Source organism: Emydura macquarii, unplaced genomic scaffold, assembly GCF_026122565.2.
Source record: "Emydura macquarii macquarii isolate MOO-44397 ecotype Brisbane River unplaced genomic scaffold, CSIRO-AGI_Emac_v2 contig_1226, whole genome shotgun sequence".
NCBI classification, from domain to species: domain Eukaryota; kingdom Metazoa; phylum Chordata; order Testudines; family Chelidae; genus Emydura; species Emydura macquarii.
The window spans coordinates 2,313-14,858 of record NW_027131363.1 but is presented as its reverse complement, the minus strand read 5'-3'; the positions used below and the strand labels follow the sequence as shown (position 1 = coordinate 14,858).

The 12,546-nt window shown below is 44.7% G+C and overlaps 1 protein-coding gene and 1 pseudogene across 2 annotated transcripts; one reads left to right on the top strand and one right to left on the bottom strand.

Moving 5' to 3' along the window:
* Positions 1-258: 258 nt before the first annotated feature.
* Positions 259-11,056, bottom strand: LOC137152434 (olfactory receptor 52K1-like). 2 transcript variants are annotated; one of them, XM_067547017.1, is made up of 2 exons: positions 11,041-11,056; positions 259-1,181 (listed from the first exon to the last, which is right to left on the bottom strand). In XM_067547017.1, the coding sequence occupies exons 1-2, from the start codon at positions 11,054-11,056 to the stop codon at positions 259-261; spliced, it is 939 nt and encodes a 312-aa protein (XP_067403118.1). The 2 variants fall into 2 exon arrangements, with proteins under 2 accessions (XP_067403118.1, XP_067403117.1); XM_067547016.1 differs by lacking the exon at positions 11,041-11,056 and having other exon boundaries at positions 259-1,221.
* On the top strand, positions 8,216-9,144 carry LOC137152435 (olfactory receptor 52K1-like; annotated as a pseudogene).
* Positions 11,057-12,546: the final 1,490 nt, after the last annotated feature.

Here is a 12,546-nt window from a genome sequence, read left to right as displayed (position 1 = left end):
TAGGGAGGTGGTGGAATCTCCATGTTTAGAGGTTTTTACACTGTGGCTTGACAAAGCCCTTGCTGGGATGATTTAGCTGAGGTTAGTCCTGTTTTGAGCAGGGGGTTGGACTAGATACCTCCTGAGGTCCCTTTCAACTCTAATCTTCTATGATTCTATGATACACAAAGCACCCAAAAGATTGCAGTCTAAGTCAATGACAAAACCTCTCATGGATCCTCTGCTTCGTGATGTCTCAGCAGCCCCCTCTTGTTCATCCTAGAAGCATTTCCTGTGGAACAGGAGACGCACCCGATCACGAATCTGTTTGGTTTTGACCCCATACACGATGGGGTTCATCATGGGAGGAAAGAGGAGGTAGAAATTGGCCAGCAGGATATGTATGTGAGCGGCGACTTGGTGGCCGAACCTGTGAACTATTGAGGAGAGAACCACTGGGGTGTAAACCACTAAGATGGCACAAAGGTGGGAAACGCAAGTGCCAAAAGCCTTCAGCTGCTCTTCCTTGGATGCCAGGCTTAACACAGTCCTTAGGATCTTGACATACGACAGGGCAATGAATATGAGATCCAGCCCCACTATGGAGAGAGTTACGATGATCCCATAGATATTATTGAACCTGGTGTTGGCACAGGCCAGGTTCACCACTGCCATGTGTTCGCAGTAGCAATGGGCGATGACATGGGACCGGCAGAAGGGCAGCGTCCTGAGGAGGAAGGGTAGAGGGACCATTAGAAGTATGGCACGGGCCAAAGCTACCAGCCCAATCTTTGCTATCACTGAATTGGTCAGGATGGTGGTGTACCTCAGGGGATTGCAGATGGCCACGTACCTGTCAAAGGCCATGGCCAGCAGAACAGCAGATTCCATGATGGAGAACGAGTGAAGGAAAAACATCTGCACCAAGCAGGCAGTAAAGCTTATCTCCCTGGAATTAAACCAGAAGATACTCAGTGTTTTTGGCATGGTGGTTGTGGATAAAACCAAATCGATCACGGCCAGCATTGCGAGGAAATAGAACATGGGCTGCTGGAGGGAGGGCTCTGTCTTGATCACATACAGGAGGGTGCAGTTTCCTAGAAGGGCCACAGTGAACACTGAGCAGAAGGGGACGGAGATCCAGAGGTGCATGGCTTCCAGCCCTGGGATGCCGTTCAGGAAGAACACTGACGGATCAGAGTCTGTGCTGTTGGAACCTGACAGGTTGACTTGTTGTGGCATCTTTTGCAAGTCTCACAGCAATGTCTGTCCTTTCAATAAAATACAACAGATAGAATGAACAGACTCTGTAAATGTGATACATAGTAGGGGCCAGTCAGCTCTGGAAGAAGGAGATGCACCTCCTGTTGAGTTCATCAGGAGTCTCTGCTTGTGTCAGTGATGAATCTGTCTGAGACCTAAATTATGGCTATCTCATTCAAAGCCCATGAAAGTCTGTGGAAATAATTCCATTGACATCAGTAGGCTTTGGATTGGGACCTTTTTCTCCAGGGTTTCCTTTAAAAGTCATGCTAATAGTTAAACTAGAGAGAGGGCATGAAAAGAAATGGGGTTTTAGAATTCCCTGAATTTTAACATATTTTATGGCTTTAAGTTTCAAAGGCAAATCCCTCTCCAGAGCCAGCTTGCCACCAACCTCCTATCCCTTTAGCCCATAGCTCAAGTACACCTACTGATCCCACATATTACGCGATGCTACAACACAGATTTATCTAGGGCTGTAGAAAATATTTTTGTTATTTCATCAACTGGGAAAATATTGTGATCAAATAATTATAGATTCATAGATTTTAAGAAAAGAAAGAACCCTTATGATCATCTAATGTGGCCTCCCGAACACCACAAGCTACAGAATTCCACCGAGTGATTTTTGTATGCAACCCATGACTTCTTTTTGAACTATACCATATCACTGAGAAAGGCATCTAGTCTTCAAGTGATGGCAATCCAGTCACATCCCTAGATATGTCATTCCACATGTTAGTTTGCCTTGTTCTAGGAATGGGCAAATTGTTTGTAGTCTGAATCTGTCTAGTCTCAGCTCCAGTCACTGCACCTCATTCTGCCTGTTCTGTGACATGAAATAACTTTCTACAGTCAGAAATCTCTTCCCATATGTGGACTTAAAGACTGTGATCAAGTCACCTTTCACCTTCTTTTGGATAAACAAAATAGATTTAGCTTCTTTAGTCTCTGGCTATCAGCCACATTATCCAGATGTGAAATAATTCTTGAATCCCTTTTCCCAACCCCTTTCACTTTGTCAACAAGCTTTTTGAAGTGTGGATATGCCATGGACTTCTGCATGTCCAGCCTTTCTAAATAGTCCTAAAACTTGAACGTTGTTCAAGTGAGCCCCGTTTAGCAAGTGATTGAGATGGTTCTATAGGACTGCCCGCTCCCAATCATTATTTGCCACTCTGCCGAACTCTGTGTCATGACTAAATATTATCAGCATACATTTCAGATTAACTTCTACATCACTGATGGGATTGTTGAATAACCCAAAGCCTCATATCAGCAACAGAAAGTTTCTCTGGTGGCAGTATGAGACCTCAAACATATATTCCCCCAGACCAAAATCTCCCACAATGACACAAATAGCCTCTCATGATGCATTTATACAAAGGGAGAGAACTAAAGCTGGGTGTGTAATTCTAACACCCCTGATTTTTTTAATACTCAAAGGTTTCTTGGCACAGATTGTTTTTGTTGTTTGATGAAATTAAATAGTTCATGTCTAAATGATCAACCTCACTCTGCTCTCACTTATAAGCGTGTAAATCCAGAATCTTTGTAGTTTTACACCACTGTGACTGACAGAGCACTTGTCCTTAAGCTTCCTAATTTTTCAGAAAATCTCCTATGAAGAAGGATTCTTGATTAATTTGAATACAAACTACCCCAGCTCACCTCTAATCTGTGTCTTCTTCACCCTCGGCAAATGCTGCTGTCATCCACAAACTGCAGTCGGGATCAACTGGGGGAGAGTATTTATACCTTCTAATGACACCTTGATGACTTTAATTCCCTGATGGGAGTTCAGAGACTTGGGTAATTATAGTGGTAAATATGCTTTGGAGCCTAGGGAGTCACAGCAAGTGATGAATGTAGATTAACCCATGTCTTTCCTTCTGTGTGGGTTTTAATCTCTAAATCTACATGAAAAGGTGTGGGTCAAACCTTCAACAAAGTGTGGGTCATGTTACACGTGTCCATAAAAAGGGTATAAATTTCCCCCCTCCCCTTGAAAAGACGTGTGCTAAATGAGCATGTGGCAAAATGTGCACACACAATGTGCTGGACATCACCCTGTGTGTTTAGGGTTCTGCTTGAGCTTGAATATGAAGACAAGTGGACATTGGTTGGGAAAGAGATGGATAATTACATCTTCCATATATACAGTCTCCTTTATCGAGAAGAACCACCCAAACCTCATTCTAGACAGCCCCACTCACCCATTGCAGCCATGCCATCCGCTCTGGGGTGGAAAATAAGCAGCAACACGACACAATTGCAACTGCTACCACTTCCCCTCTGGGTAGGAATCGGGGCCCACCTTCACAGGCATGGTTTGACTTCTATATTTGTGGTGCAGCTCTAGCCATGCCAACAGGGCCGCACAGAGGGGGCAAATTCCATGTCTGCCCAAAACTTGCACAGCTGGGCCTGCTGCAGGGTCAACACTGGTCCATAAGGCTGGAAGCCAGCCCCAGTGTTTGTTCGGGTCCTGCACAGGGACCTGAGGGGTGGAGGAAATTAACCAGGGCCACAGGCTGGCTAATGCGCAGGGGTCGGTAGGCAGGGCAGCCTTTGAAATCATGGCCGGAAATCACCCAGGTGTCAGGGGCTCAGGACAGGGCTGCCCCACTCTCTTGACTCAGGGACGCTCCATGATCCACGCTCCATCAGACGGTGCTGCTGGTCCCCCTCCCTGCATGACAGCTGGCCGGAGCTGAGTCAGTCCAGTGACCTCAGATGCTGGGTGAGCTGCGAGCGGCGCCCCGTGGGGAGATGCAGGAGCGACAGCTGGGTGCTGCAGGGAAGGGTCACTATTTTCCAGAGGGGACACTGACGGTAAAGGGGGATCAGCCCGGGGGAGGCCATGATTCAAGCTGTTTTGGCTGTGGCGGAACCTTTAAATTGGGTCCCCCCTGCTATTATTGTAAACATTTTGGGGGACGATGACCACATGCCCCCCCAAACTCCACTCATGCCCAATTTGCATTATGGAGAAAGGGCCCCAGCCAGTGTGGGGAGCTGCTATGGAGCTAAGTCGTGGAGTCTGAAGGAGCGTTGGTAGTTATGCTACCCCAGAGGCTCCCAGAAATCAAAAGCTTTCCAGGTAAGATGGGGGACATAACACGCTGCAGTGATATCTGTGTGTGGTTGTTCAAAGTCTCTGGAATTGTTGATTCATTGTGCAGTCAATGGCTTGACCACACTTTGGTTCATTATTTTGTTACGAAATAGACTCATGAGACCAAATAGCCAGTGTGCGTCAGGTTTATTGATATGGTACAGGAAAATGTCTCGGAAGAGCCATTCCAGGCAGCAATGTTACATTCACATTACACAGAAGGTGTACTCCCACAGCTACATATTACAGCTGATATTATTTATATGCTTTTACAAGTTACACATTTCTTTACATGTCACTTAAATCCAACCCTATGAATTATTTTCCAAATCCCTAACTTGCACCATTCCTTCCTTATCTTTGTTTTGGGCACTAGAATTCCAGGCACTGGTCTGAGAGGGTACTTCCCTAGCTTGTATTAAGACATAGAAACAAATGTATCTTGATTTTGAGACTTTTCCTATCTCCTTGTGCCAAATGCCAAAGCAAGCAAACATATACACACCAATGAGTTTCCGTCTATGATTCAGAAGGTGACAGAGATGTAGTAATCTATCAGAACTGAATGTTTTTTAGGGGTTAACCCAGGTCAGCCATAGGGCTCTCTGCTTTTTTGTTTTTTAGCTCCAGCCCTTGTAAGAGTCCAAACAGGAGAGGTGAAAAATCTTCATGTCAGCTATTTAGATTTCCCGATTCCAGCATTGCAACCAATGTGGTGAGGCCTTCTGTATGTGCTTCTCTATGGATCGGTGAGGCAATTAACAAAGCTTTTGTCCTATGATGGCCCACTTAATTTTTGATCGTCCTCCTGGATGGCGGGGGGAACCACTCTTCCCCGCTGATCAGAGCAGGCATTTTTACCATTATAAAATACACATATATTGTACCTTGTAGTGTGGAATACAGACATTAGAAGTGAGATTCATGTAGGCAGCAATTTAAAGCCATTTCATAGAGTCTAAACACAGACTTATAAGACAAATACCTGCCTTGAACAAAATCAACATTCAGGTGATCTGGTTTGGTTTCCAGCTATCGGTTTGTCAGTTCTTAGCTAATGCCTGCAGCCTATGCAAGAGCTGGCCTCTGACTTAGCAGCCTCAGAACCAGTACTGCCTTTGGCCTGGTTGCAGGTGGGAGATCATAGAACCATAGAAATGCAGGACTGGAAGGGTCCTCGAGAGGTCATCTTGTCCAGTCCCCTGTGGACCTAAGCAGGACCAGGTATACCTAGACCAGACCTGAGAGGTGTTTGTCCCACCTCTTTTTAAAAATCTCCAGTGAAGGGCATTCCACAACCTCCATTGGAAGCCTATTTGAGAACTTACCTATCCTCAGAGTTAGAAAGTTTTTCCCAATATCTAACCTAAATCTCTATCTTGCTGCAGATTAAGCCAATTACTTTTTGTCCTACTTTCAGTGACCATGAAGAACAGTTGATCACTGTCTTGTTGTGATGAAGTTGGAGTATTTTGCAATATTTTTCAGTCCTGCATGTGTCTCAGTTTCCCCTGTACGCTGCATTACACCAAGTAGGGGTGAAAAGGCATTGTTTGCAGGATGAGGACAGGACCTTCAATTTCCAGCTGCTGGAACCTGCTATGCCATTGTCTGCCAGACTAAGGAGCCTTCCAATAGCTGATATTTTATCACTTTGCACTTACACCTCTGTATCCGGAGATTCATTAATTTTCTTTATGATAAGCTAACTGGATGGAGCGCCTCATTATTTATCACCCAATCAACTTTTCTGTCAGCTCCAGACTTTAGCATCAATTTCCAGTGGGAGCTGCAACCCATGAGCCAGAGCTGAATGTGGCATCTCACATGTGTATAATTTATACTAGTGTCTAGTCACCCCATCTCTTATGTTTTATTGCCAGGAGAGACGTTTCTGTGAAACTTGCAAAGGATGCCCCTCCAGGACAACGGTCAGCTTCCAACAGCGCAGGCTCTGATCCGTCACTGAGTGGCATCCCAGGGCTGCTGAGAATTTGGGGAGTTTCAAAGTATTCAAAGGTCGTTTTCTGATAGTGTCAATAAATAGATGAAAGAGAGGCCTGTCCCTCTCTCTCTGTGTACATGTGTGTCATTAAAATATTTGGGGAAAAGTCTTGCTCTGCTTTGCTATCACCTTTTTTCCTGTTGACTAGTATATATGCTGCTGAGCATATAAATATATATCATATTAATAATATGTATTATCAGCACCATATATATAATAGTATGCATTAAGTATCAATAACATTAACCACAACTATTGGAAAAGTGATATCTAGGCTGTTCTGAGTGAGAGCCAATGACAGAACAAAAAGAAAAGGACGCAAGTTGCAGTGGGGGAAGGATTTGGCCCACACGTTTTCATGTAGATGTAGAGAATAACACCCACACAGGAGGAAAGACATGGGTTAATCTACATTCATCACTCGCTGTGACTCCCTAGGCTCCACTGCAAATGTACAGCTCTAATGACCTAAGTCTCTGAACTCCCATCAGGGGAGTGAAGTCGCCAAGGTGTTACTAGAAGGTATAAATACTCTCACCCAGTTGATCCCGACTGATTGGAGAGTCATGCAGTTTGTGGATGACTGCAGCATTTCCTGAGGGTGAGGAAGTCACAGGGTTCAGGTGAGCTGGGGTAGTTTGTATGCAAATTAATCAAGGATCTTTCTAAAATGGAAATTTTTCAAGCAAATGGAAAGATTAGGGCTAAATCTGCTCTCAGACGTACTGGTGTAAAACCAGAATGATTCTGGATATTCACCCGCATAAGTTAGAGCGGAGTGAGGTTGGTCAATTAGAAGTGAACTATTTAATCCCATCAAAAACAAAAAAGAAAACTGTACCAAGGAACCACTGAGTATTGAAAAAATCTCTCCCCTTGTGCAAATGCATCGTGACGGGCTGTTAGTGGTATATCTGTCTTATCGTGGGCGGTTTCGGTCTGGGGAAATCTATGTTAGGGGTCTCATACTGCCACTAGTGAAAGTTTCTGTTGATGATACGAGGCCTGGGGCTATTCAACAATCTCATCAGTGATTTGGAAGTAAATCTAAAATCTGTGCTGACAATATTTTCCCAGCTAAAGAAATAACTAAAATATTGTCTAAAATCTTAGCTGAATCTCGGTTGTAGAATTTATTGATTATATACATTATATTTTCTCCTCTTTGATCCTGGAACTGAGGGTGCTTCTACAGACCCTGCACGCCCAGCTAGCACATGTATAAATAGCAGTGTAGATGGTGAGATGCTGCTTAGGTGAGTAAAATATAGGCATGCCAGAACTTTAAGGTGTATACCCTACATAGCCCTCTGCACACTGAAGCAGATGCCATTTCTACCATTTAGTTTGTTGCTACCTCCCTGCTGCCAGAACCTTTTCCCATTGCAGCAAAAGGCTGCAGCCTGACTGGCTTCCAGCAATACTTTAATGATATCAACACTACTGAGATCAGCTAGTCCCCGGGGGGAGGGGGGAAGGGACCTTACTTTTTCAAACAACCAGCCCCTTAGGCGCAGTATGTGTCGAGCTTCAGGGAATGCTGCCAATCCCATCTCTTTTCTTGCCTCTCTCAAGTGTAACAATTAGCAAATTTCTAAAGGAAACACTTGGAGAAAAAGGCCCGAATCCAAACCCTACTGAAGTCAATGGAATTATTTCCACAGACTTCCACAACTTTGCATCAGATTCATCCCTGACATGAGCAGAGGCTCCTGATGAACTCAACAGGAGGTGCATCCCCTTCTTCCAGAGTTGACTGGCCCCTACTATGTATCTAATTTACAGGATCTGTTCATTCCATGTGTTGTGTTTTATTGAAGGGACAGACACTGCTGTAAGATTTGTGAAAGATGCCACGACAAGACAACCTGTCAAGTTCCAGCAGCGCAGGCTCTGTTCCGTCAGTGTTCTTCCTGAATGGCATCCCGGGGCTGGAAGCCATGCACATCTGGATCTCCATCCCTTTCTGCTCAGTGTTCACTGTGGCCCTTCTAGGGAACTGCACCCTCTTGTATGTTATCAAGACAGAGCCCTCCCTCCACAAGCCCATGTACTATTTCCTCACCATGCTGGCTGTTATTGACCTGGTCATATCCGTAACCACCATGCCGAAATCACTGAGTATCTTCTGGTTCAATTCCAGGGAGATCAGCTTTACTGCCTGCCTGGTGCAGATGTTTTTCCTTCACTCGTTCTTAAGCATGGAGTCTGCTGTGCTGCTTGCCATGGCCTATGACAAGTACGTGGCCATTTTAAACCCTCTGAGGTATGTCACCATCCTGACAAACTCAGTGATAGCAAAGATGGGGCTGGCTGCTTTGACCCGGGCTGTTCTCCTTGTGGTCCCTATGCCCTTCCACCTCAGGAGACTGCCCTTCTGCCAGTCCCACATCATCTCCCATTGCTTCTGTGAGCACATGGCAGTGGTGAAGCTGGCCTGTGCCAACACCGGGTTCAATAATATCTATGGGATCATCATAGCTCTCCTCACTGTGGGGCTCGATCTGATATTCATCACCCTGTCGTATGTCAGGATCCTAAGGACTGTGGTAAGCCTGGCCTCCAGGAAACAGCAACTGAAAGCTTTTGGCACTTGTATTTCCCACCTTTGTGCCATCTTAATTTTTTACATCCCACTGGTCCTCTTCGCAATTATTCAGAGGTTTGGTCACCAAGTTGCCCCTCACATACACATCCTGCTGGCCAATTTCTACCTCCTCTTTCCTCCCATGATGAATCCCATCGTGTATGGGGTGAAAACCAAAGAGATTCGCTATAGGGTACATCTCCTGTTCAGAGGGAAAAGCTGCTAGGCTGAACACTGTGTCGAGTCTAGTCCTGGGAAAACCATCAGGAAGTTCCCAACCACCCTAAACACGACAGCAGAGTGAATGCAGATGTTCCTTTCTGCACGATATGCATCCTTGATAGTTTTGAAGCTCTCCACTTAATATGCAGTGAACGTCTGGGGATGCTGCACTGGGAATTCCTTCTCCTTTGTACGGAGTGCAGCGTACAGTCCCGGGGCTCTCCCTGCTCTGTGCTGTCCTTCGTGGAAGTTATACTTAGCTCTGGTCCTTCCTCCTTTGCCCATCACTAGCAAGAGGGCTAGACTTGCTCACTCCTAGAATGTAGAGAGATGAAGTGATTTGCCTAAGGTCACCCAGCACTCCAGTGACTGAGCTAGGAACTCATCCCAGGTCTCTGGCGTCCCAGTCCAGTGCTTTATCCACTAAGCCCTGCTGCTAAATGACAATGAGATTATTTCAGTTTTAATGAGATGATTTCATGGCTTGCAATGTGTGTGACATGGTGTTCCTGTAGTAACCGGTTTCCTACCCCATTCTCTGTCCATCCCACTGAACTTCAATACCATTCAGCAATTTTTGGCTGAAATAGGGCCCAGCCCAATTCTTACGAAGTCAGTGTCCTGAAAAAGAACTCTGGCTAGCTTAACAGCTCGTTTCGTTCACCAACAGAAATTGGGCCAATAAACCATGTTGCCTCCCACAGCTTGTCTCTTTAGGTCAGTGGGAGTCGGTCGTGTCACTGCAATGGGATCATGTTGGTGACGAGTATGAATTAGGAACACGTTTTACCACCTTTCAGAACAAGGGTCACAAAGCTGGGTAAGAACTGTGGGGAATTGCTCTGATCCAAGTCCCCCAATTCTTATTGGCCTCAGTGGGAGGTCACGTGTCCCCATCTGTCAGGATCAGGCCACATATTAGTATAGGCTTCACTAGACAGGCTTTGCTTGCATAGCTGTACCAGGGGAACCTTCTAAAGGAAAAGCAGCCTATAGCAGCATAAGGAGATCTTTTGTTGGTATAGGTAAATCTCCTCCCCAAATGATACAAGCTGTACTGTCAAAAGGACCCTTTTGCTGATATAGTTGTGTCTACACGCTGGGTATTTTTCACACTCCTGACTGGAATATCTGTGCCAAGGATTGCTTGTAGTGTAGACCTGGCATATGCCATTGTGGTCTAGAGAATCAGTTCTTTTCAAGTCTATGTGCAGATTAGGGGTATAGGGAGGAAAGAGACGGAGAGTGTCTGATCTTCATATTTCAAATATTTATATTTGTTCTTCTGTGTTTTTATGGGGGTTCCTTACAGGGCTAAATAATGTGAGATCTCAGCTGTGTTTTATTTCTAGAATTAAAGAGTAAAATGTGGGCTCGTCAAATAATTTCTATTTTACATTAGAGGGATAAACCAAGAAGAAGAAAATCATAGGAAAAGTCTTCAAAAGGAAGGGGGCAGAGAACACTTATTAAATATTTAAACAAGCCTTGTCACCAAACCCTTCTAGTATCTCGGTGTATGAGAATTTTTTTAATGTAAGTATGCTTGCTTCCAGGCTCCCTGACTAGGAGTCATATAAATGCTTCTGTCTGTCATCTCCAAGGCTTTGCCTGACATGAGCAGTTTTACTTGCATACTTTATGAAAGGAAGATTTAAGAAAGTTAAATAAACACTTTAGGAAACCTCGGACTTCAACCAGTGACTCAGTGTCCTGCTAATGTGTGTGCCTAAAATCAGATGTTTCTAGCAATATGACGTCTATGCTGTCCCCCTCTTTTTAAACAGATCGTGGAATGTAGTTTTACAACTTCTACTATGCTTCCAAACATTTATACTACCTTGCTTTATATTATGTTTGAAAGACTGTTATAAATGTTCATGTGCATTTGAAAGAAATCTCTAATTATAAATGTCATTTTTAAAAATTATAGGTTACAAATGTACAAAGCAAGTGGTCAAAAGGCATATATGACAAATGTATTTATGCAAGAATGACCACACATCACATCCCTGAATTGTCCTGAAAAAGATATCAAGATTTACCACCCAGCCAGGCTTTATGTCTCTTGACTGTGAACTTCATTGACTTTCATCAAATCCCTTGTAACTCAACACTAAAAATACCCCTTTTTTGCCCACTAAACACTGACACCAACTAAACTCTACAGGGAAGCGTCTAGTGGTGCAAGATAGATGAAAGTTTGACGAATCTACAAGATGGCGTCTTCTCTTTTGAAACCAGAAGAAGGGATTTCAGAACTGACGAGGGTTTTTTATGAAACTTGGTCATGTCAGGACAACACAAGACAGCTTTGAATTGTTTTGTGGGCCAGACCAGTGGATTGGAGACTCTTCTGAGAGGCTCCTGGCTAATGTAATACACCCCACACACCCCTCTTCTCCGGATTTCTGACATCAAAATCACATAGTTCACACAAAACCGTAACTAAATTACAAGGCCTTAATCAAAGCATGTAATCTCAGCTTTGTATTCCGCCATGGCCAGGCAAACTTCCTGTGTCACTGAAAGTGCCTGGGAATTCATATTTAATTGCCATTTCCATGAGCCCTGGAGTTCTGGTTCGACTGTTGTTCTCATGTTTCCAGGTTGGCAAAGCGAATCATCAGAAGCTAAAACAAACAGCAGTAACAGGTCAACGACACCCTGGATGATGGCTTACTGGCAGTAATGGCTTAATTTTACTCCAGGTCACCTACCCTCAATATGCTGCGGCATGCTCACCACAGCCTTCCCATGATAGCCCCTGTATCCACCCTATCATCCACCTGCAGTCTGCATATGGGGTTAGTTTCTGTATTTAGTTCAGTTTTATAGCTCCCCTTTTTGGATTCTAGGCAGCTCAAGAAATAAAACTGAAACCATTTTCACAGCAGCAAGTCTCCGAGCCCAGGTCAGCAGACTGGGGCTCCCAGTACTGCACTGAGAACAGCTGTGTGGACATTGTGGTTTGGGCTCTGAAGCCTGGAGATAAGGGTGGGCCCTAGAGCCTGAGCTTGAATGTCTACACAGTTACTTTTGGTGCTGTAGCATGTGTCCTTGGAGCATGAGTCTGTCAACCCGGGCGGGAGGACTCGTTGCTGTGAGCTGTGTAGTAGGGGCCCTGGAACTTCACCCAGCATGAGGAGCAGGCTCTCGACCACTGCAGGTTCTGTGCCATGTATAAAGTCATAGAATCTAGAAGATTAGGGTTGGAAGGGAACTTAAGAAGTCATTTAGTCCAACCCAGCTCAAAACAGGACCAACCCCAACTATCAGTGAATTGCTGGGCAGGATCTCTGTGGAGACTAATAAGAGAGGGAAAAGAGTTTAGGAGAGCTAGTTGTATTTTAAAGAAACCTTACTGAGGGT

Bases quoted from the DNA above. Each gene is read 5' to 3' on its own strand.
- LOC137152434 (XM_067547016.1), bottom strand. From the start codon at position 1,221: ATGCCACAACAAGTCAACCTGTCAGGTTCCAACAGCACAGACTCTGAT.